This window comes from Geotrypetes seraphini, chromosome 11 (assembly GCF_902459505.1).
Source record: "Geotrypetes seraphini chromosome 11, aGeoSer1.1, whole genome shotgun sequence".
NCBI lineage: Eukaryota > Metazoa > Chordata > Amphibia > Gymnophiona > Dermophiidae > Geotrypetes > Geotrypetes seraphini.
Genome location: NC_047094.1, coordinates 50,067,248 through 50,089,795, shown reverse-complemented (window position 1 = coordinate 50,089,795; position 22,548 = coordinate 50,067,248). Strand labels below are relative to the sequence as shown.

Here is a 22,548-nt window from a genome sequence, read left to right as displayed (position 1 = left end):
ATTTTATTTACATTACAGGCAGTCCCCGGGTTCTGGCTGGCTCCCTCCTCCCAGCAACACTTCTCTTCACAAAGCCGTGAGCAGTGGCTACTACATGCTGTCTTCGGCTGACCCAGAAGTCTTTCCTCTAGGCTTCCAGATCAGCCGCAGCCTTGTGAAGAGAAGTGTGGCTGGGAGGAGGAAGCCAGAGGGAGAGAAGGATGAAGAGGAGAATATTGGGACATTAGAGGAGCAGCATTAGAACACAGAAGGAAGGGAGGGAGCACAAATTTCGGACAAAGGATGGAAAGAAGGAAGAAGGGAGGAGGCATGAACTTGGGATACGGGATGAAGGAAGGGAGGGGAGCATGAACTTGGGGCATGGGATGGAAGAATGGAGGAAGTGAGGGAAAGAGATGCTGAGGTGGGGGGAGGGAATAAAAAGGGCAAATTGTTGGGCATGGGTGTCTGAGTGAGAGGGATAGAGAACTGGTGCACATATAGAAATGAAGAAAGAGAATTGTTGGGCATAGGGATAGGACCATCAAGCTGCAGGGAAACATGCTCAGGGCTCCTACTGATTCTGAATTATGGTGAGTTGTATCACTATATTGTGTGTGTGTGTGTATATATATATATATATATACTACAATGTAATAATAATAGAAATGAAGTACATAATTTAAAATGTAATAATTACATTTACATTATATATGTAATAATTATATTATATACTTTATTGATTATGCGCTTGAATCCCTACCCACCCTCCTCCTCCCCTTCCCTGTGGAAAAATTGTCTTGCATGAAATCAATCGATCCTTGGTGCAAAAAAGGTTAGGGACCGCTGATCTTTAGCATCCGGCTAAGACACACTCCTCCGATTCTCAACAGTACGGCAGGCAATCTGTAAAGAACCGACAGATCTAGGCCCACGATCCCTTACCTTTTTTCGGGCCGCGGCCTTCACTGCGTCCCAGGTTTGCTAGTGCTATAAACGTTCTGGCTTTCTCGGGAAGCTGTAGACAGTGTAATAACGCCTTTCACCTATCGCCCGACAGCTCCACCAGAATTCTTACCAGATACCACCCCCCTCTGCCGCGCTGACCTACTTTGCCCGGACACCAAACCGTAAACAATATCCTGGTATCTACTCCGCCCGCCTCTACGATCGTCTCATTGGGCCCAAACGGCAGAAGAAGGCGGGATCCGAAGTACCTGATTCATTGGCCTTAACATCTTTCTCCATGGAAGGCGGGCTCACCTCAGCTGAGTCTCTGACGAAAGGAGGGAAAGTTGTCAATCGGAAGTAGGTCAGTTGTGGGAGCTGCTTGACGTAACAGAAATATCAGAGACGTTCATTGGTTAAAATGTCACGTCAACAAACAGATGGCTGAATCGATTGGCTAGGGGTGATTTTCATTTTCAAGCCCTTTACAGCTCGGAGCCTTTCATCTCGTATTAGAAATGCTGATCCATTGGCTGAAATTGTTTCTCTCTATTCGAAGGGTGGATTGTATGACCCAAAGGTTGGGTTGTGATTGGAGGAGACTTCTGTCATTTCCGATATACGGAAATCACTAGCAAAGAAAAAGTCAAGGCAGCATGGAAGAAAGAAAGGGTAAGTAAATAAGTTGAAAGATGTTCTGGAAAGTTCTGCCAGATAAAGTAATTATAAATAAATAAAGATGAATAATTTTATTTTTGTTCTTACTGGATGTTGACTCGATGATACAACCCGTTACGTTTTGTAAAAATAGCAACGAAACGAAAACATCTTAAACAGCCACGAGTGGTGATATTCAATAATTCTCTGTGTTGACCTTTACTGGAACTGACTATTGACTGATAAGTGGGATATTTTCTTTTACTATTACTGCCATAGAAGCCACTTATCTGGGTGCTTGAGAACATAAGAACATAAGAACATAAGTAGTGCCTCTGCCGGGTCAGACCAGAGGTCCATCCCGCCCAGCAGTCCGCCCCCGCGGCGGCCCAACAGCCTTAATCACCAGAAGGGGCCCCCTTGCCCCCTAGGTTTCTCATCGAAGTCCTATCTTCCCATCAATGTCCTAACCCTCCGGCCTTGCACCTGCACGACCTGGTGAGCTGTCTATACTTATGCAACACCCCAGCACCTCCCTCAGTACCCCACGGTCCCCTTTTCCCTCAGGAATCTGTCCAATCCCTGTTTGAATCCCTGTACTATAAGAGCATCTCAAATATTGAACACATTCCTTGACCGTGTTCAGGGGTAAGTAATTAGTGAATTTACCACCCCCAATAAGTTTGAAAAGTTGGCTCCTATGATTACTGTTTCGTCACTGTTTAATATCTCAATATCTGTTTGAGTCCTTTGGCAACCCTTATTCAGTCTTATGGTATCTCCACCTATATCTATGCAGATGACATTCGGCTAGCTTACCATACTGATCCCATGGAGGGGCATAATCAAAAGAAATGTCTAAGTCCGATTTGGACGTATGGCGCTAGACGCCCAAATTGGTAAAATGTCCATTCTCGAAAAATATGTCCAGAATATATTTTTTTCTAAATCGTCTATCTGGACGACCAGACCATTGATCATCCAAACCACCAGTACGTCTGTCTTTATACCACATTTTCGACTAAAAATGTGTCTTAAGTCCCAAACGTTTAGAACAAGACCATTTGGACATGGGAGGGGCCAGCATTGTAATGGACTGGCCACCCAGACATGGCAACAGAGCAGTGAACTGCCGTGAACTTCACAAAAAGGATGCCACATAAACATCTCACCAGAACTCCCTTATAGAATATGGTGAGCCCCCCAAAACACTATACCTATCTGTCTACAACCCCAATAGCCCTTATGGCTGCAGGTGGCACCTATATTATAATAATAATAATAATAACAGCTTATATACCGCAATACCGTTAAGTACTATGCGGTTTACAATAGATTAAGCGAGGTACAAATTGATTGAATTTAAGAGGGGGGAAGAGGAGAGTTAATAGGACTGGAAATGCTTTGTTGAGGAGAAAGAGATTAATAGGACAGAGGAATCACTATGGAGGAGAAAGAAGATGAGTGGGTCAGTTGTCTAGATACTTTAGGAACAGTTGAGTTTTTAGACGTTTTCTGAATTCCTCATAAGTAGTGGGCAAAAGCAGTTGATCTAGGTCTTTACCCCACAATGCTGCTTGATGTGAAAGAAGGTGTTCATGGTGTTTTTTCAGTTTACAACCTCTAACTGGGGGGGGGGGGGAAACGAAGTAGGAATGAGAGCTTCTCTTGTGTCTGTTGGCAGAGAAGGAGAAAAGGTCAATTATGTATTTAGGGGCTAGTCCGTTTAGCGCTTTAAAGCAGAAACAGGCGAATTTAAACTTTATGCGTTCTTCCATCGGTAGCCAATGTAACTGCCGGTAGTAGGGTGATACATGATCGAATTTATTTAGTCTGAAGATTAATCTGACCGCTGCATTTTGCATTAGTTGTATACGTCGCATATTTTTTTGGGAAATGGCTAAGTAGGCGATGTTACAGTAGTCAAGATGACTTAGTACAAGGGATTGGACCATGGTTCTGAATGCCGACGTATCGAAATAAGCTTTAATGGATCTGAGTTTCCAGAGAGTGAAGAAACCCTTTCTGATTAAGGAGTCCACCTGATCTTTCATGGTTAGGCATTGATCTAGAGTTACGCCTAGTATCTTTATGGTGGGCTAGATGGGGTGATTAAGTTCATTGATGCATAGAGGTGTTTTGGTGTCAAACGGATGTGGTGAAGCATGAAGAATCTTGTTTTTTCTGAATTAAGTTTGAGCTTGAAGTTTGTCATCCATTGCTCCATCATGTGGCAATACAGTAGGGTTTTGGGGGCTCACATTTTCCACCATGAATGTAGTTATTAGAATGGCTTATGGGCCTGAGTCCTCCTCTCTATGGTTCACTAGCCCACCCCCCAGGCTACTTAAAACACCTGTATGCAGCTCTACTAGGCTTTCCTATAGCAGGTGCTGATGTTTCAGAGACAGGTATGTACGTTTTTATTCTGATATTTGTGGCAGTGTGCGAGGTCTTTATGTTGTCTGCAGTGGTTATTTGGTCACTTTGAATACCTTTTTGGCATTTATACTTGCTTTTACATCATCTAACTCACAACATATAAGTTTTGTCCAGGAAGTCTTGTGAAACATTCGATTATCCCTGCAGGATGACTAACTCTAGGTCAGCCCACACCCCGCCCTAACCACTCCTTCAGATATGCCCCTTTTGGCTCTGGGCGCACAGCAGCATTTAGAGGCCTAAAAAGTCCCTGTATATGTCTAGAAAGTTAGTTTGATTATCGGCACTCGGACGACCTGTCTTTTAGGTCATCCAAGTGCCGACTTGGGTGGATTTTTAGATGTGTTTACGTTTTGATTATGAGCCCCATAGCTATTAATTGTGGCCTGCAATGACATGTATAGCAGGGGATTCAGTAGATGTGCTAAACCAAAGGTGTCCAACCTCTGCCTTTGCTAGGTCAGGATTTCCCCAATGGATGTGCATGAGATCTAGTTGCATGCACTGTCTCCATTGTATGCATAGATCTTTGTAAGGTTTAGCCCCTCAAATGTAAGGTTTAGAGGGGTAATTTTGAAGCAGCCTTACAATCCGCCAGGTCTCGGGTTCAATAACCTCGTAGAAGATTCAGTAGGAAGTAAAATCAAATGACAAGCACAGCCAGAAGTGATTACACAAAGAATATAATATAAAAATAAGCTTAATATTACTGAAAAGTAAGATTCATAAAGATACATCAAGCATTACAATTAATGAGAGAGAAAAGACAGTCTACCTGCCTTACAGAGTTCAGAGGAAAGACAGAGAAGAAAGGGGGGGTGATGTTCCAGACAGAGAGAGAGGGGGTGTTGCAGAGAGGAGGCTTTTATAGGTAGAAACTATTGTATTTCCCAGTATCTTTCTGTTTATAATTTATAAACTGTTTGAAACAATGGTTAGTTTAATTGATAAGGAAGATGTGATACTTGCAGGCATGGTAAATGGGATTAGTCTCTGGCTTCTTTGTCCCATTCAAGTAGCCTATCTTCTTGATAAACAATCCATTCTGGCTGGATGCTTAATGTATGTGAATTCTGTGCAGGAGCATTTAGGGTCTACATCAACATTCCAGAGTCAAATTGATATAATGTCCCATAGGCCTTTGCTGACGTTGGTTAGGCCAACTGAAAATGCTGGCTGCTAGCAATGCTAGGCTGACAATCTTATGCAATTCAGTATCTTCATTAATGGCATATACAGAGTTCACTTTTAAAATGAATGAATGACAAATTTACAAATGCTCTTAAAAAAACCTGGCAAAATGGCTGGAAATGCACATTAAAATCAACAATAACACATTTAGGAAAGAAACATAAATGCCAACAAAGTATAGTAACCAAGGCAATGGAGGGTTAAGTGAGTTGCCAAAGCTCCTGAGGATCTGTTTTGGGATCTGCCTGGAAGTCCAACCTTTGGGTTACTGCTTAGGTTTCAAGCTCATATGCATGTGTAATTTGTTTCATGGTGTGGTTTGTGACTTTAAATGCTTCTATCTCTCAACTGGAATGCCCAAGCTCTAAGAGAAACAGCTGAAAATAAAGACATGCCTATGGATGGCTACTCATATGCAAGTTCTCAAGAAGAAACTCCTTTGCAGATAATTGTGCAGAGTATGGGCAGTCCCCGTTTTACAAGCATCCGACTTACGTCGGATTCGCACTTATGAACGGGTGTCCTGTTCAACCTTCAGTGTCCCAATGCACCTCTCTCCCTCCATTCTGTGCCCCAAGTACGTGCCTCCCTCCGACAGGTGTTTACCTTCTGGCTGGCTCCCTCCTCCTTCCAGCTGCAGTCATTTCTCTGCATAAAGCTGCGGGCAGCGGCTCTTATGCACATCCTGTGGTTGAGCTGGAAGTCTTTTCTCGGACGTGGGACATCAGGGGGAAGGCTTCCGGCTCAGCCGTGAGACGTGCATAGGAGCCGCTGCCCACAGCTTTGTATAGAGAAATGACTGTGGCTGGAAGGAGGAGGGAGCCAGCCAGAAGAAGGTAAACGCATGCCAGAGGGAGACATGTACTTGGGGCACAGAATGAAGGGAGTGAGAGGGGAACTTTGGGACTCAGGAGGGAGGGAGCACAGACTTCGGACAAAGGACGGAAGGAAGGAGGGATGGGGCATGAACTTGAGACACAGAATGGAGGAAAGGAGGGGAACATGAGCCATAGGATGGAAGAATGGAGGGAGTGAGGGAAATAGATGCTGAGGTGGGGGAGGGAATAGAAAGGGAGAACTGGGTGTCTGAGTGAGAGGGAAAGAGAGATGGTGCACATGGGGAGATGAAGAAAGAGGAGAATTGATGGGTGAAGGGAGGGAGAGAGAATTATTGGACATGCTGGTGGGAGAGGAGTGAGGTAGAGATGCACAGGGAAGAAAGAGATGAAAGGGAGTAATGTTGGATGTGGTGGTAGAGAGGAAACTGTGAGATGGATAGAAAGGGATGCAAGAGGGCCTCAAGGAGGTGGGGAAGATAGGAAGAATATTAGGACCTGAGTTACATACAAATTCAACTTAAGAACAGTTTAAAAAACAGAACCTGTTCTTAACCCAAGGGACTGCCTGTATAGCATTTTGCTGTAAGACTTAGAACAAGACGCAATGAATGCTTATTCATTATGGATGTCCTGAAAATGCAGCTGACAAGGGGGTACCTGAGAACAGATTTGGGAGCCACTGTAGATAGAGCATAGTTATGTTATCAATGATCCTTCATTTTTATTTTTTGTCTCATTCAGAGAATAATAATCTGGCTGGCGTACGGCACATTATTTTGGTACTTTCAGGGAAAGGAGGTGTTGGAAAGAGTACTGTCTCCACTGAGCTTGTTCTGGCTCTCCGTCATGCAGGAAAGAAGGTGAGAACTGTACTATAGAGAAATTACATTATTATGGCATGGTGTAGTTTTAAAGAGAGAAATGGGGCTGTCTCTGCAGATCAAAACTTAGGGGCTGATGCTCTAAGGCTTACAGTAGAGTGAAAACTCTTATTACAGAATCAGCACCTAATAATTGCTGCTGCATACTCAAACTAATAAGCATGACAAATTAATGTTGGGTTAAAATCACAGCAGTGATTTGTAGCTTAGTGCTAAATATCAACTTTCTTGTTGGTGCCTGAGCAGCAGTGGCGGAGGGTGGGGTGAAATGCCCCAGGCACCAGCATCTATCAGCCCTCCTACACCATGTTCTCGCCCCCCACCCCCACCCCACCCCACCCCTGGTAGCTCTTTAAATCTTTGCCACAGGCCTGACTCTAAAATCGCTTTCTAGTTGCGGGGTCTTGAAGTGATGTTAGAGGGAAAGCCAATGTTTGCCCGAGCAGCAGGGCGAGAAGCTGCTTGCGCTGGTGAAGATTTAAAGAGGTACAGGGGGAAGGGAGGGCACCATCACTCTGAGTGCTTCCTACCCTCGCTACACCAGTGCTGAGCAGTGACCTGGCTCAGAAACTGACAGAAGGGTTGACTTTAACAAAATCAACCCCCCCCACAAGCATGCCATGCCATGCATCATTCCCTTATCCCCAACCTGACACTTCTTCCTGCCCCCTCCACCAAAAACATATCCCTGGTGTCTAGCAGTATCCACCTTGCTTCATTCCCATATGACTGATGCCCTTCCAACCTGACCCTCTCCCTTTCTAAATTAAAAAAAAACAAAAAACAAAAACCTTGGTGGTTCAGGGACACCCTCCCCAGCTTCCTCCTTTCTGTACCTAGGCCCAAAAAATTTCCTGATGGTCGAGTCACAAACATACCTTGGTGGTCTAGTGGAAACTCACCAAATCCTGACACCCCCCCCCCCCCCCCACCATCTCTGCAAAGCTTGTCTTGGGTGCACTGAGTTAGTCCAGTAAAAATGTTGAGCTTAAACTTGTTCATTGTCGCAAAATCATTTTCTTAGTTGCTTGTAAATATGCACTTGAAATAAGGAACTTAAGTATTGAGGTAGTTTGGCATCTATTTTTATTGCAGGTGGGGATCCTAGATGTGGATTTTTGTGGCCCCAGTATACCTCGCATGCTTAATGCCCAGGATAAGGACGTGCATCAGTGTGATAGTGGCTGGGTACCTGTCTTCGTGGACCAGGAGAAAAGCATCTCCCTCATGTCCATTGGTTTTCTGCTAGAGAAGCCAGATGACGCAGTGGTGTGGAGGGGACCTAAGAAGAATGGTATTGAAAGGGATGGGGTTAGCAACTGTGCATGTTTCATGCAAGCAGGCAACTGTATAATTTTCATGTTTCATTCTTTTCATGCAATCTTCTGCTGAAGTTTGTCCAACATGAGCGGTCACTTTTCTGTGTACATCCTTGCAGCTCACTAATGAGTTAGAAACTCAATTCCAATGCAACAGGAGCAAAGATCCTGAACTAATGGGTAGTCGCCCTGAAACCGCAAATTTCCTTGCGGAAGCTGCCAATCATCTTCTTGCATAGCTCCACCTTTCAGAGGGCTGTGGTATAGCCCATCAATTAATTGCAAGCGAGTTGAGAAGTTGTCTTCTGTTCTGCTCTGATTTTATTGTTTTGTTGGGGTTTTTTTCTTTTTTTTTTTTTTTTCTGTGGGGGTACTTCCCAAATTGTGAGGCTTTTGTGCTGCAGAGGTTCCCTGTGTTCCTGGGATAGTACTGACTGCAAGAAGACACAGACTCCTGTTGCTAGCAGGTGTCTCTAAGCTTACCTACCTAGCCAGCCTGCTGTACCGGTTAAGAAGGCTCTGGAACCGTTCCCCTGGGAGCATGGTTTTTCCTAGACTCCGTCTAGATTTTGAGCGCAGGTTATGTGAGCCCTGGGTTGGGCTGGAATGGGGCTGGCTGCATTTCTTTCTCCCCTTGGTTAAGCAAGTGGATCGGTGGGGGTGGGGTCTCAACTTACCTTCTTAACTTAAGGTCCTGTTTGGCAGCCCGAAGAAGCAAGCAGCTTGCCTAAGGCAGAAAGTCTTCTCTTCCTCATAGCTGCACTGGCAGCTTAAGCTGAAAAAGCAGTTCCCAGCACAAAAGGTACATGTGAGTGCTGGCTATTGCAATTTTGAAGGTTCCTAGGCCAGATTGGGGGTCTCCTACCTCTAGAAACCCCTTCCCCAAATTTTTGGAGTTTCTTTTTAGCTCCCACGATCTGTTTTCAGTACCCAAATCACTATTGCGGCAGCCATTTTGGATTTATTCATTCTATTTTTATTAGCCCATCCTCCTAAAGGAGCTCAGAACAGGTTACAAATCAGGTACTCAAGCATTTTCCTTATCTGTCCCAGTGGGCTCAAAATCTATCTAATATACCTGGGACAGTGGAGGATTAAGGGACTTGCCCAGAGTCACAAGGAGCAGCAAAGGGTTTGAACCTACAACCTCCTAGCCTCATTGGACTTAACGGAGACTTATCTCCACATTCCCATATTTCTGACTCACATAAGGTTCCTGCGGTTTCACATGTTAGAACAGCATTTTCAGTTCTCAGCTTTTTCCTTTGGGCTTGCAACAGCGCTGCACACCTTCACCAAGGTAATGGTGGTTGCAGCGGTGCAATTCTGCATATCAGGGGTCCAAATACACCTTTATCTGGATGACTGGCTTATCAGAGCCCTTTCCATGGTGGAGGGAGAGATGGCAGTGCAGACACTACAGTGTCTGGGCTGGATAATCAATTTCCAGAAGAGTCACTTCAATCCTTAGAATACATGGGAGTTCTCTTTGACATGACAGTGGGTCTTGTTTTTCTTTCTGAGCCATGCAGACAGAAACTGAGGCACCAGATTACAGAACTGTTATTGATGCAGCCTGGCATTATCTACAGGTGCTAAGATCAATGGCAACGATTGTAGAGGTAGTGTCTTGGGAGAAAGCCCATTTGTGCCCCCTTCAAGTCTTGCTGTTGTCAAGTTGGTCGCCTCAAACAAATTCTCTTCATAAGCCACTGGCCTGGATATAGTAACAATAAATGACGGCAGATAAAGAAAGACCTGTGTGGTCCATCCAGTCTGCAACGGCAGTCACATTCATGCTCAAGGCAAGAAACCAGTAATTGCTCATTTTACTTGCTAAGTTTCAGTATAAGATGTTCCCCTCCCCCATTGAGTAAGATCTGTACTCAGATGATTTGAACGTGGTAAAAGATACTTATAATTGCTCTTGATCCTTTTTGCCGCATATGGGACAGAGACCATAGAAGTCTGTCCGGCATTGGCTATATCGCCCCACACTTCCCCATGGCTAGAGTTGCCGTAACAGCTAACTCCAGCCACCCTCTCCCCCTGATTCATCTTGCCCTATATGAAATACAGACCATAGAAGTTCGTCTAGCATCATCTTCTTTCCCCGCTGCTGAGCTTCTTTTAAGCACCATTCCTGTGCATCATAAATGAAAATATAGTTTTTGATCTGTTGAGTTTGTATCAAAACTATCCTCTTTCTGTTTAGGGATCCTTTGTGTTTATCCCATGCATTTTTGAACTCCATTTCTGTTTTTGCCTCTACCACCCTCTCTGTGAAGAAGTATTTCCAGATATTTCTCCTAAGTCTGCCACCCTGCAACCTGATATTATGTCCTCTAGTTTTACTGCTTCTCTCTCTGAAATAGATTTCTTTGTAGATTAATACCCTTCAAGTATTTAAACTTCTGTATAATATCTCCTCTATATCCCTACTCTCCTCCAGGGTATACATATTTAGGTATTCAAGCCTCTTCTCATACATCTCTTGGCGCAATCCTGATATCATTTTCGTTGCCTTCCTCTGGACTGCTTCAAGTCTTCTTATATCCTTAGCAAGGTACGGCATCCAGAACTGAATGCAGTATTCCAAGTGGGGTCTCACCCATGACTTCTACGGGGCATCAATGCTTCTTTTTTCTGCTGGCGATTCCTCTCTCTGCATAGCCTAGCATCCTTCTGGCTATAGCCACTGTTTTGTCACATTGTTTTGCAGTCTTGAGATCCTTGGACACTATCACGCCAAGGTCCCTCTCCCTGTCTGTGCATATCAGCTTCTCACCCCCAAACATATAGAACTCCTTTGGATTTTTACTTCCCAAGTGCATCACTCTCTACTTCTTCGCATTAAATTTTAACTGCCAGATACCATTCTTATGGGCCGCCGCGGGAGCGGACCGCTGAGCAGGATGGACCTATGGTCTGCCTCAGCGGAGGCAACTTCTTATGTTCTTATGTTCTTATGTTCATCTCATGCTTTCTATTCCCTCTGGCATGTCTCTCTACTCTGTCTTTGTGTCATCTGCAAAAAGACACACACTTTTTTTCCTTAGAATCCTTCAGAAATATCACTCACAAATATATTGAACAGGCCCCAATACTGATCCCTGAGGCACACCACTACTCACCTACATTGGAACGCTGCTCCACATAGACTCTTGGGTGATCTGATGACAGATACCAGCCTGTATGGCTGGGGAGGTCACTGCAACGGACATCCAGTTCAGGGGATGTGGTTGCCCTTTCAGAAGAAATGGTCGATCAACTATCTGGAGTTGCGAGTCTTCAGCTAATGCTGCAGAGCCTGCAAAACACTCTGGAGGGCCAAGCGGTCAGGGATGTTTCGAACAATGAAATGGCAGTGGCTTAGGTCAACAGACAGGGAGATACCAAGAGCACACCCCTGAGACTAGGAGACCATTTGTTGTTTCATTGGGCAGAAGTTCATCTACAGGCACTCTCAGCCACTCATGTAGTGGGAGTAGAGAATGTTCAGGCTGACTACCTGAGCCGGCAGACCCTGGACCCTGAGGAGTGGTCCATCTCCCAGAGAGCAATTGAAAGCATTGTACAGCAGTGGGGGGACTCAACGTTCAATCTGATGGCAATAGTGACTAAGAAGAAAGCTGGGAGGTTTTTCAGTCGAAGATATGAACCCGGAAACACAAGCATGGAATGGTTGATGGAATTAGTCAATCTGGCTTCTTTGTTCCATTCAAGTCTTGATAAACAGTCCAGGCTGGCTGGATACTTAAGGTACCTGTGGATTCTGTGCAGGGGCTGACATTCCAGAGTCAGATCGATGTAATGTCCCATAGGCCTCTGCTGACATTGGTTAGGCCATGCCTGACAACCAGCATTCAGTAATGCAATGCTAACAGATGTCAGGAATGTTCTCAGATTATTTTTTCGTCTTAACAAATCCAAGCCATTGCGGAAGGCCAGCTTCCAAAACTTCTATTTCAAGATGAATTTGCATGGCGATATCTGCAGCATACATTTGGAGTGGAAAACAATCCCCATTCTCATTGAAAGCACACTTCACTAGGAGGTGGAGTTCCAGGCAGTGTTGCCCGAGGAGATTTGTAGGGTGTTGAAATGGTCCACCCTTCATACTTTCACAAAGTTTTACAGGGTTGATGTAGTGACTCACCTGGACACAGCTTTTGGATCCTCAGTGCTGGCAGCAGGCTCATCTTTCTCACCCCAGACTCTAGGGACTGCTTAGGTATGTCCCATTAGTTCAGGATCTCTGCTCTCTTTCATAGGAAAGAAGATTATCGAGGTAATAACCTAATCTTTCTTTCTAGTGAAATAAAATAATTTATTTAAAGCTAAGGCTAAAGCTGTAGCTAGCATGTTGGCATTGCTTTTTCTAATTAAGCAAAAAAGATTTTAAACTGCAGCACCAAGTTGCTAATGAAGTTATGCTTTTCAACCCAACAGAATGTTGGAAAGAAATTCTATATAAGGAGTTACAAAAAGGTTCCATCTGTTTGGGAGCAAAATAACTCTCTAAAAGTAAAATGGAAGAGATCAAATTTGCCATGGAAGAAAGAAACCCCAGTGAAAACCACATTGAGCTAAAAATGGGCAAAAGGATTCCCGGGAAGTAGTCTCTCCCACTGTCCCCTCGAAAAAAAAAAATCCTAGTGCATTTCTATGGGAGAAGTGGTTCCAGCAGCTGCAGTATACAAACACTGATTAACTCTAAAACGATGCATAGGGAATTGCACTTTACCAAATTGCCCTCCCAGCCATGGATGCACACAGAGCAAACACTGACAAATACATATAAATCAGTGGTCTCAAACTCGCGGCCCAGGGGCCACATGCGGCCCGCCAGGTACTATTTTGAGGCCCTCGGTATGTTTATCATAATCACAAAAGTAAAATAAAATAGTTTCATGATCATGTCTCTTTAGCTATAAATTACAATATTATTATTATTATTATTAAGACTTAGCCAAAAGGAAAGATTTATAAACTATAAAGAGTTTTACCTCATGCAAAATTTCTTTAATAAGACAATAACTATTTTTTCTGAGGCCCTCCAAGTACCTACAAATCCAAAATGTGGCCCTGCAAAGGGTTTGAGTTTGAGACCACTGATATAAACCATCCTATCCCTGTTTCGTTTCTTTTTAACATAAATTAGCTTGGATGCTTTGTTTATCCACTTGGATACATAGAGTTAAAGGTCAATAAATAACTATACCTTTTAAGAACTAATATATTTTTGACTAGTTGTGCTCCTCTCCCATTTTAATAATGTAACTGGAGAGTTCCTCTCTGTCTGCAGCTCTGATAAAACAATTTGTCAATGATGTAGCCTGGGGAGAGTTGGATTTCCTGTTCATAGACACACCTCCAGGGACATCTGATGAGCACATCTCTACAGTGGATGCACTTCGTACCTGCAAGCCTTTTGGAGCTATTTTGGTGACAACTCCACAGGTATGTCCTGTTCACATGGTTAGGAGAGAAATGATGAGCCTGCAGAAGAAGATCCTTTGTAGGTTGCTAAGAATTAGATACCCCCCCAAAAAAAAACGTGTGCTAAGATGTATCCTGTAATGGCACTGTTGTGCATTCCAAATCTGTTATAGAATACTAGCTTAATTTTTCAATTGCGTGCCACACTTTAGGAATGACTACTTATGCCATGCCCATGGCTGGAATAAATGGTAGCACTTGGGGCTAGGTTCACAAAGCAAACTGATTGTGTACTGATCGGTTAGCGACCAGCCCGATTCACTTACCTCTCTGCCGACCATCCTCCAATCCGCGCATGGATATGAGGGCAATGGCAAGCACAGTAGGCAGGGATGCGATTCACTAAACAAAACCCTGTAACACCAACTGGCCTGGCCGATCAAAAAAAAAGCGACTGCTGAGGACCAGTCGCTGAAGCCCTTTCCGGCTGCCCTGCCTTCTGCCGCCCTGCTCTCTGCCCTGTCAGCCCCTATCCTGCAGCCCCGAATGCACCTGCCTACCTGCCCCGAATGCGTCTGCCTTCCTGCCTCGAACGCATCTGCCTTCCTGCCCCGAACGCGTCAGCCTTCCTGCCCCGAATGCGTCTGCCTTCCTGCCCCGAACACGTCTGCTTTTCTGCCCCGAACACGCTGCCTGCCTGCCTCCCTTCCCCTCACTGCAAGACCGTGGTTTTAATCCGCGAGCTTAAGCGGGTTAAAACCACGGGCTTCAAAAAAACGATTGCCTATTTTTTTTTTTTTTAATCTATGCCGGCCCTGAGGTTCAGCACATGCGCAGACCATCTACAGATGGTCTGTGCATAAGCGGGGATCGCTATCAAGCGGTCCGGGAAGTCAGATGGGAGCGTTCCTCTGATCGCCCCATCTGCATATTGGGGCTTCGTGAATTCATCGGACCTGCCCGGATCGGGCCCAGATCGGGTAGGTTCGTGAATCTAGCCCTTAGATGTGACATTTGGGTGCTGATCTAGAACAGTAATGGCTCCTGGTGGTACCTTGTGAGTTCTTTTGTATTTTTGGAGGGCAGATGTGCATAAATTACTCACACACTCGCCTAAGAATTAAATATAATAGATACCTTCTGATGTGATACCAGAGTGAAGAGGTACACACCTTCTGGTTACATGTAGATATTATTCATGGCAGTCACTTGCCTCACTTGTACAGGGAGTGGGCATGAAGGGTTTGGACTGCAGGGGCTTGCGGCTGTATCTCCACAGTACACAGAGATGGAATATTGTAGCAAAAAGCCATAGAAGAAAAAAACTTCAAATGTACCATTGCATAGTGCAGTTTTACTCTTGCTCTGCCCAGCTCAAAACAAGGCAGAATTTGAACAGGGAAACCAATCAAATATGTATATGTTCACTTTCACAGAGCCTAGCCAGAGTAAAGTGTATACCATATATACTCAAATATAAACCAACCCGACTATAAACCGAAGTAACCTCCCCCCACCCTCCAAAAAAAGGAGAAAAAGGTTCACTTTAATATAAACCAGGGGGGTTTATATTCAGTTGCCCTGCCTTGCACCCTGCCCTCCGTCCCTCCTTCCTTCTCAGCTCTGCACCCAGCCTTCTATGCCCACTGCAAGCCTCCTTTAAGCCTTGGTGGTTCAGCAGTGAGCTGGGACAGGAGCAATCTTTCCCCTGCCAGCTATTAACCACTTCGCCACCCTCCTGCCTCCCAGACCTGTTGCAGATCTCCCGGTTAAGCCCTGGTGGTCCAGCGGTGAGCCAGGACAGGAGCAATCTTACCATGTCCTGTCCTTACCAACTGGTTTTAAGAAAGGTTTGGACAATTTCCTGGAGGAAAAGTCCATAGTCTGTTACTGAGACAGACATGGGGGAAGCCACTGCTTGCCCTGGATTGGTAGCATGGAATGTTTCTGCGCCTTGGGTTTTGGCCAGGTACTGGGGACCTGAATTGGCTACTGGGCTTGATGGACCATTGGTCTGACCAAGTAAGGCTATTCTTATGTTCTTAACAACCCCACCTCCCAGATCTCTCTACAGCATACCTTTCAACCTTGGTGGTCTAGCGATGAAGCGGGGCAGGGGCTCTCTTCGTTCGTTCCTGCTCTGTGCAGAGCTGCAATCAGAAATGGTTGCTTGGAGTTCCTGCAGCAGTCTCGTGAATTCTCACAGTTTCACAAGACTGCCCTGGGAATTTGTGGCAGCCTTTTCTGATCGTGGCTCTGCATGGGGTAGGAGCAAACAAAGATTGCCTCTGCCCTGCTTCACAGCTAGACCACCAGGGTTCCAAAGTATGTTAGAGGAGTCAGGGAGGTGGGGTGGTTAACAGTTGGTTGGGATAAGACGCTTTAAAATTGCTCCTGTCCCAGCTCACCGCTGGACCACCAGGACTTAACCACCCCTCCTCTCGGACAAGTTGCAGGCCTCCCTTGGGCCTGATTAACAGTTGGCCGGGACAGGACTTGGGAAGGATCACTCCTGTTCTAGCTCACCGCTGGACCAACATGGTTTAAGGCAGGCAACAGATCATGGCGAGGGAGCGCGTAGACCTTAGGACCCGAATAGAAACTGAGACCCCCCATTTTTGGGTCATTTTTTGGCCCCAAAATCTCGGTTTATATTTGAGTATATACGGTATATACAGAAAGGAATGTTTCTGTCTCTCAATTACTGATAGGAGGTGAAGGCCTCTGGCTGTGGCAGGGAGATTCATTGACAAAGCAGTGCAAACATGGGCATATCAGATAAGAAAAACAGATGTAGGTCAAAGGTAAGGATACCTAAGGAGAGGTCTCTGAAAAGCCCAGTTCACATCCTATGTCAATTTCCAATGACAAAAGCACATTTGTTCGTTCTTCAGCGGGCACATAAATGCAACTATTCTATAAAGTGCATGCAAGAAAAATCATAACACCCCTAACACACCTGTGCCCCTCCCACATTAATACCCCCTTTACATTTGCACACAATAGAAATTAGGCGCACTGTTTAAGTCCATTATGTGGACAGTGGCAAATTAGTGCCAATTATTAATATTGCCAATTTAGTATCAGTTAATAATGTTGCACATGTAACTGGCCCTATTCTATAAATGCATGCCTAACTTTGGGTGCCATTTATAGAATTTGGGGGACAATGTACATGTAAGATGTACTCTGAGTATATGGGTGACTGTAGGGTCTCTTATCTCTGACATTCCATAGGAAGGTTTGGTAACTATTGCTGTTCTTAGGAAGGGTGTGCATGTTCCTCTGTTTGCAGGCAGTATCTGTAGGGGATGTGAGACGGGAGCTGACCTTTTGTAAGAAGACAGGATTGCGGGTGATTGGTATTATAGAAAATATGAGTGGATTTGTCTGTCCACATTGTTCGGTAAGTGTTCCAGACATTATACTCAGGCCTTCCTATTTGTGCTTATAACTAGGAAGCCCTCATTAAACCTCTGTGAGGAGAAATTTGCTGCAGTTGCAACTGGATAAAATCAGCATTGGATCTGGCTGTTTTCTGTCTCCACTGGCTGCTGTCTCTGTAAAAATCCAAGCATGTTCATCAGGCTACTCTTAGGGCTCCGTTTACTAAGGTGCGCTAACGTTTTTAGCGCACACAGGAAATTACCACGCGCTACACCGCACGCTACGCGGCTAGAACTAACACGAGCTCAATGCTGGTGTTAAGGTCTAGTGCGCGTGGCAATGTAGCGTGTGCTGTTCCGCGCGTTAAAGCCCTAATGCAGCTTAGTAAAAGGAGCCCTTAATAGGGTATTATAATAAATTTAAGGATGTGTGGGGACCATTATTAAATTATTATAATGAATAATTTACACTTTTCCCAATTTTAATACACATGTGGATTTGGGGTGGGGGGGATTCTCGGTTTTTCACTAATAATATATATATGAATGACATAAGATATTATTTTCATGTGGTATATTTTAGTTGTATATGAATTTGGGAGGGGGGTGGGGGTTAAATCTTCTTGTAGGATATTGTAGATTTTCAAAAGATGTTGTACTATAATTGTTTGATATTTAATGTACACTTGATATAAGTTATAAAATGAATAAAGAAATTAAAAAAAAAAAAGGTTTGAGCCATACAGTGCAAAAAATCCTGGGCTGGTCTGGCCACCTCAAGTTCAAGAGGGGATCTCACCCTCCACAGTGAGACTTGTATTTCTGTTTTCTCATGTTGGGGCAAGAGCAAAGGTCTTAGTAAGGCATTTCCCATATCTTAAGCTTTTCCCAAAGGCTCTATTTGGCATGAAAATATTCAATATCTAAATTTACAGTTTATAAATCTTAAAATCGGAAGCAGTAATTACATCTAATTAAGCTGCTGCTCCCCAGTAGATGAGAGACCAACTTCAAGGACAATCTGAATTCTACAGAGGAATCTTGCTTGGTTTAATGTAAAGCAATAGCAGCTTTTCTGGGTTGGAGGGTTTCAGTTATATAATGACAACATCTTGTGTTTTTCTTTGTTCTAGGAGTGCACTAATATTTTCTCCAAAGGGGGTGGAGAAGAGCTGGCTAAGCATGCTGGAGTCCCCTTTTTAGGTAAGTGACAAGAGTTCTCTGTTTAGGTATACTGTAAGTAGGAGGTTAATGCTAATCTGTTGGGCTTTTTTAGCTTAGCTAGAACCTCCCCCTTGTACTTACGGCCACTAAGGGCTCCTTTTACTAAGCAGCGATAGCGTTTTTAGCGTGCGCAGAATTGCTGCGTGCGCTAAACCCGCGCTACGCAGCTAGAACTAACGCCAGCTCAATGCTGGCGTTAGCGTCTAGAGCGCGGGGCAATTTAGCGTGTGCTAAAACCGCTATCGCAGCTTAGTAAAAGGAGCCCTAAGTGGTATTCTATATATGGCATGTGCCTTTTATAGAATCGTGCTAAGGGCCATTGTTGTTGGTGCCAGTTTTTTTTTAAGTGCTATATAAAATCCAGATGAGGAGTGAGGGACTGACTGCCACATGCCTGCTCATTGAGATTATTTCTAGTGGTCTCTACCCACCTATTTTTATTTATCCCAATTCCTTTCTCCAACAAAAAGATAAGTGACATGGTTTAGAAGTTTGTTTGACCTGTCTCATAGATTCATAATTCAATATAAAGTTGTAAAAGAAGCAAATATGTGATGGACCTGTGAAAATGTGAGCCAGTGTGAGTTAGGTTTCCACACGGCAATCTGACGTTCGAAGAGATTCAGATATTTAATCCTGTAGGACATGATGTTACTTGTATAAGTCACAGCAAGGAGATTTACACTGTTGAATTGCAATATTATAACAGTTATTAAGTAAAATTATAGTCAAGTTGGAATTGACTTGCCTTCTGCGGGGGGGCACCTCTCTATCTATATCTGGTTAACCCTGTTGATATTGTACCAGACAAATAGCATGTCCTGTGCTCAGATGAGTTTTGAAATGGCTATAAGTTGCTTTTTATGACTCTATCTTAAAAGGACTGGCAACTTCAGGAGAAATCTGTAAGGTAGCCTATCCTTCCAAGACAACATAGTTGAATATATTAATATGCATGGGTTAATATTCTCCCAAAGTGTTACATAAGAACTTAAGAGTTGCTATACTGGGACAGACCAAAGGTCCATCAAGCCTATTATCCTGTTTCCAACAGTGGCCATCATGAGCTGCTGGTTAGAAAATATTATTTAATATTTTATTACTTCATATGCTAAGAGCTGTCCATTGGAGACCATTGAGCCATGTGGGGTATTTATTGTGTTTTGATTGTGAAAATAATATTAAATCTGTACTATCAGAAAGGATGGTCTGGCCCTTCTGCTGTCATAGCATGAACATTAGTGTAAAAAAGAGTATTTAGGATAAGCTGGTTCTATGTAAATTGACTAAATAATGTGATCAGCTCTGTTTAAAGGAGTGTAGGTGTGTAGCTTTTGAGGCAAAAGCTGAAGTACAGCGCTGAAGGCATTTATTTGCTCTTCCACCTTTCAGCTGTGTGCATATCTTCTCTTCCACATATTTTTCATCCTGTTTCCTCTTCTACTATCCTGTATTAATATCCTGTGCCCCAGTTCAGCTAACTCATTGCACTGATGGAGCTTGGCAATAACCACAAAATTGCAGCACCCTCATTTGAGCTGTTAATCCAAGCTCAGTGGTGCCAGCTCCATCCCCAGCCCAGGGCTGTGAACTTTGCCTCCAATATCCCAGGAATTAGAAGCCCAACCTAGGAACTGAATTCAAGTCTCCTGTGTGGAAGTGTGTGGTGTGGTCATCGAGACTTTGGGCTAACCTTTTTTTTTTTTTCTTTTGTTTGTCTTTACTATCAGAATGTGTGTCTCTTGTGATTTTCCACTCTGTTAAGTTTCTGTCTTCTTGCTCATGATTTGCTTTGTGTCTCTCTTGCCCACAGGCTGTGTGCCGTTAGATCCTCAGCTCAGTCAAAGCTTGGAGCAAGGTAGAGATTTCATGCAGGAATTTCCTCAGAGTGCTGCCTTCCCTGCTATTTCCAAGATTGTTGTGCAGTTACTAGAAGCATCATCTTCATCAAACTCCTGATCCTTTCGGTAGAAGCAGGACGGCTACTGGCCATTCTTTACGATACATGCAAGGAATATGGAAAGGAAAAGAAAAAGCTCGGGCAATTTTCCACATGGTTTTTTGAAAGTCTTGCTTAAGCCAAGGCAGCAGAGGTCACTGTTCACTAATCAAACATGTCCTTTGTTATGGGAATCTGGATTTCTGTCTTCTTCCTGACAACTTTTGATGTGAAGGAGCATTTTAAGATGGTGTTTTAACAGTGGAGCTCCACAGTATCCAAGACTGCACAGTCAGTTGAAGCAGCTGCATTATATATCTGAATGCGGGTCTAAGAAAAGAGCAGAAGATTATTAGTATGTAGAATTTAAAAAAACCAAAAAGGAAAGCAACAATCACAAAATTCTAAGAAAGCAACAACAGTGAATGAAAAAGAAAAAGAACATACATCAACCAGAAACCAAATCTACTTCCAAGATAAATGGCTCTTGCAATGCTCTTGTTCCCTCTTGTACAGACACAAAATATTAAGGGCTCGATTCTATAAATGGTACCCATAATTTGGGCGCTGTAAAAAATTGGCACCCAACGCTATTCTATAAAGGGCACTTCAGATTAAGCACTGATTCCTGTACCCAAATTTGGGCGCCATACTTCTTAGTACCTAATTTGAGCGTGCATCCTCGGTATTCTATAATACTACACACAAATATGCAGACCAAAAGTCCATCAAGCCCAGTATCCTCCCAGTATCCTTTTGGATTGTGTGCTATGGGATTTGAACGCACAGTGCTGTAGAATACTGTGTAGCAAGAAGCATGCACAAATTATTGCTGTTAATTTGACTTGTTAACCAGTTAAGTTGCAACACATCTTAGCAACATTGTGTCTAAGTATGGGTGCCAAATATATAGAATCCAGATGTAAATGACTCCTGAATCAATCAGTTGTGTTTTATAGAGCTTTACTTGACTTTGGAATTTCTTGTCCCTTGTTTGACTCCGAAATCTCTGATGTTCAGATATCACTTCTGGTTTTCTCCCAATGATTGATTTTGTTACCCTGTAACCTGTTCTGAGCTCTTTGGGGATATAAAATGAATTAAATAAATAAACTCTCATATATTTATTTATTTGGAATCTGCTTTCCACTTGTCTAATTTTCTATCGTATGACTTATAATTGCAAATTTCAATTTTCTCTGGAATTTCTTTTGCTATAAAATTAAGATGGAGATGGCTTTGTGCAAGATGATGTCACTAGAATTAATTAGAACATAATCTAATTTGTTACACTAGTTATTCTGTTTTGAAGACTTTCTTCTGCAGGTATGTGTTGTCAAACCTCATCCATGTCAGGAATATAAAAAAAAAAGCTTGGGAAACATTTTTACTTTTTCATTTTTCTTCTGTTCTTTTGGTGCTTTAATATTATATATTGGAAAAGGGAAATAGGGTCTCTGTGTAGTAAAGGAGCATCTAACTTTTAATGTATGATGCTGATACTGATCATATATGACCTATAAAAGGTGTTTTTTCTTTAGTATGTTCAGGTCTTGATTTATGCATTTTTAAATTACTTTTCTTTTTATTCTCATGTTAGACTTCATGCAGACAGTACAGAAGATTTCTCTGAATTGTCTCTCAGAATCGCGTTTCATCTTGTCCTATGTTGTGTAGATCTTCAGGCAGGTCATTACTTACCCTAAACAGCTGAAATTAGTACATGTAGTATTTTATTTTAAAGTTTTTGGTCTGTGGAACGAATCGTCTTCAGTTTCCATTATTTCTTATGGGAAATTTGCTTTGATTATACGAGTGTTTTGGATTATAAGCATGTTTTCAGAACAAATTATGCTTGCAAACCAAGGTTTTATTGTATTCTAAATTATGGGTATTGAGAGTGGCAACAACGTTTGTATAAGAATGAGGTTCCTCTCATTCCTAGCTTCCTTCCCTGCTGTATTGTGTAGTTTCCTTGCTCTTTCATTTAGGTTGCAGTACATTGAACATCATAGAAGGATGGTGGCAGCACATCTGTGTTTTCTCCAGAGATGTAGGTTAGAAGTAGTTGGTCTAGCTCAGACATGGGCAACTCCGGTCCTCGAGGGCCAGAATCCAGTCAGGTTTTCAGGATTTCCCAATGAATATGTATTGAAAGCAGTGCATGCAAATAGATCTCATGTATATTCATTGTGGAAATCCTGAAAACCTGACTGGATTCCGTCCCTCGAGGACCGGAGTTGCCCATTCCTGGTCTATCTGCTGGTCCTCAAGCTGCTTGGTGTTCTGCCCTGTCCTCCT

The 22,548-nt window shown here is 43.4% G+C and overlaps 2 protein-coding genes across 7 annotated transcripts in view; one reads left to right on the top strand and one right to left on the bottom strand.

Annotated features, from left to right (window-relative positions):
- The window catches only part of SPSB3 (splA/ryanodine receptor domain and SOCS box containing 3), a 42,818-nt gene extending 41,530 nt beyond the window's left edge, over positions 1-1,288 (bottom strand). For 3 of the 5 annotated variants that reach the window (XM_033963615.1, XM_033963614.1, XM_033963619.1), the window contains exon 1: positions 925-1,178. The gene's annotated coding sequence lies outside the window, so the exon portion shown is untranslated. The other 2 variants (XM_033963617.1, XM_033963616.1) reach the window with 2 other exon arrangements.
- Positions 1,289-1,321: 33 nt separating this feature from the next.
- On the top strand, positions 1,322-21,830 carry NUBP2 (nucleotide binding protein 2). 2 transcript variants are annotated; one of them, XM_033963621.1, is made up of 7 exons: positions 1,343-1,599; positions 6,798-6,916; positions 8,033-8,231; positions 13,565-13,719; positions 16,994-17,104; positions 18,218-18,287; positions 20,122-21,830. In XM_033963621.1, the coding sequence occupies exons 1-7, from the start codon at positions 1,584-1,586 to the stop codon at positions 20,265-20,267; spliced, it is 816 nt and encodes a 271-aa protein (XP_033819512.1). In that variant the 5' UTR covers positions 1,343-1,583; the 3' UTR covers positions 20,268-21,830. The 2 variants fall into 2 exon arrangements, with proteins under 2 accessions (XP_033819513.1, XP_033819512.1); XM_033963622.1 differs by lacking the exon at positions 16,994-17,104 and having other exon boundaries at positions 1,322-1,599.
- The last annotated feature ends 718 nt before the right edge of the window (positions 21,831-22,548 follow it).

Coding starts and splice junctions, on each gene's coding strand:
- NUBP2 (XM_033963621.1), top strand. Junction 8,232..13,564: donor GAGGGGACCTAAGAAGAATG/GTATTGAAAGGG, acceptor CTCTGTCTGCAG/CTCTGATAAAACAATTTGTC. Junction 17,105..18,217: donor TTGTCTGTCCACATTGTTCG/GTAAGTGTTCCA, acceptor TCTTTGTTCTAG/GAGTGCACTAATATTTTCTC.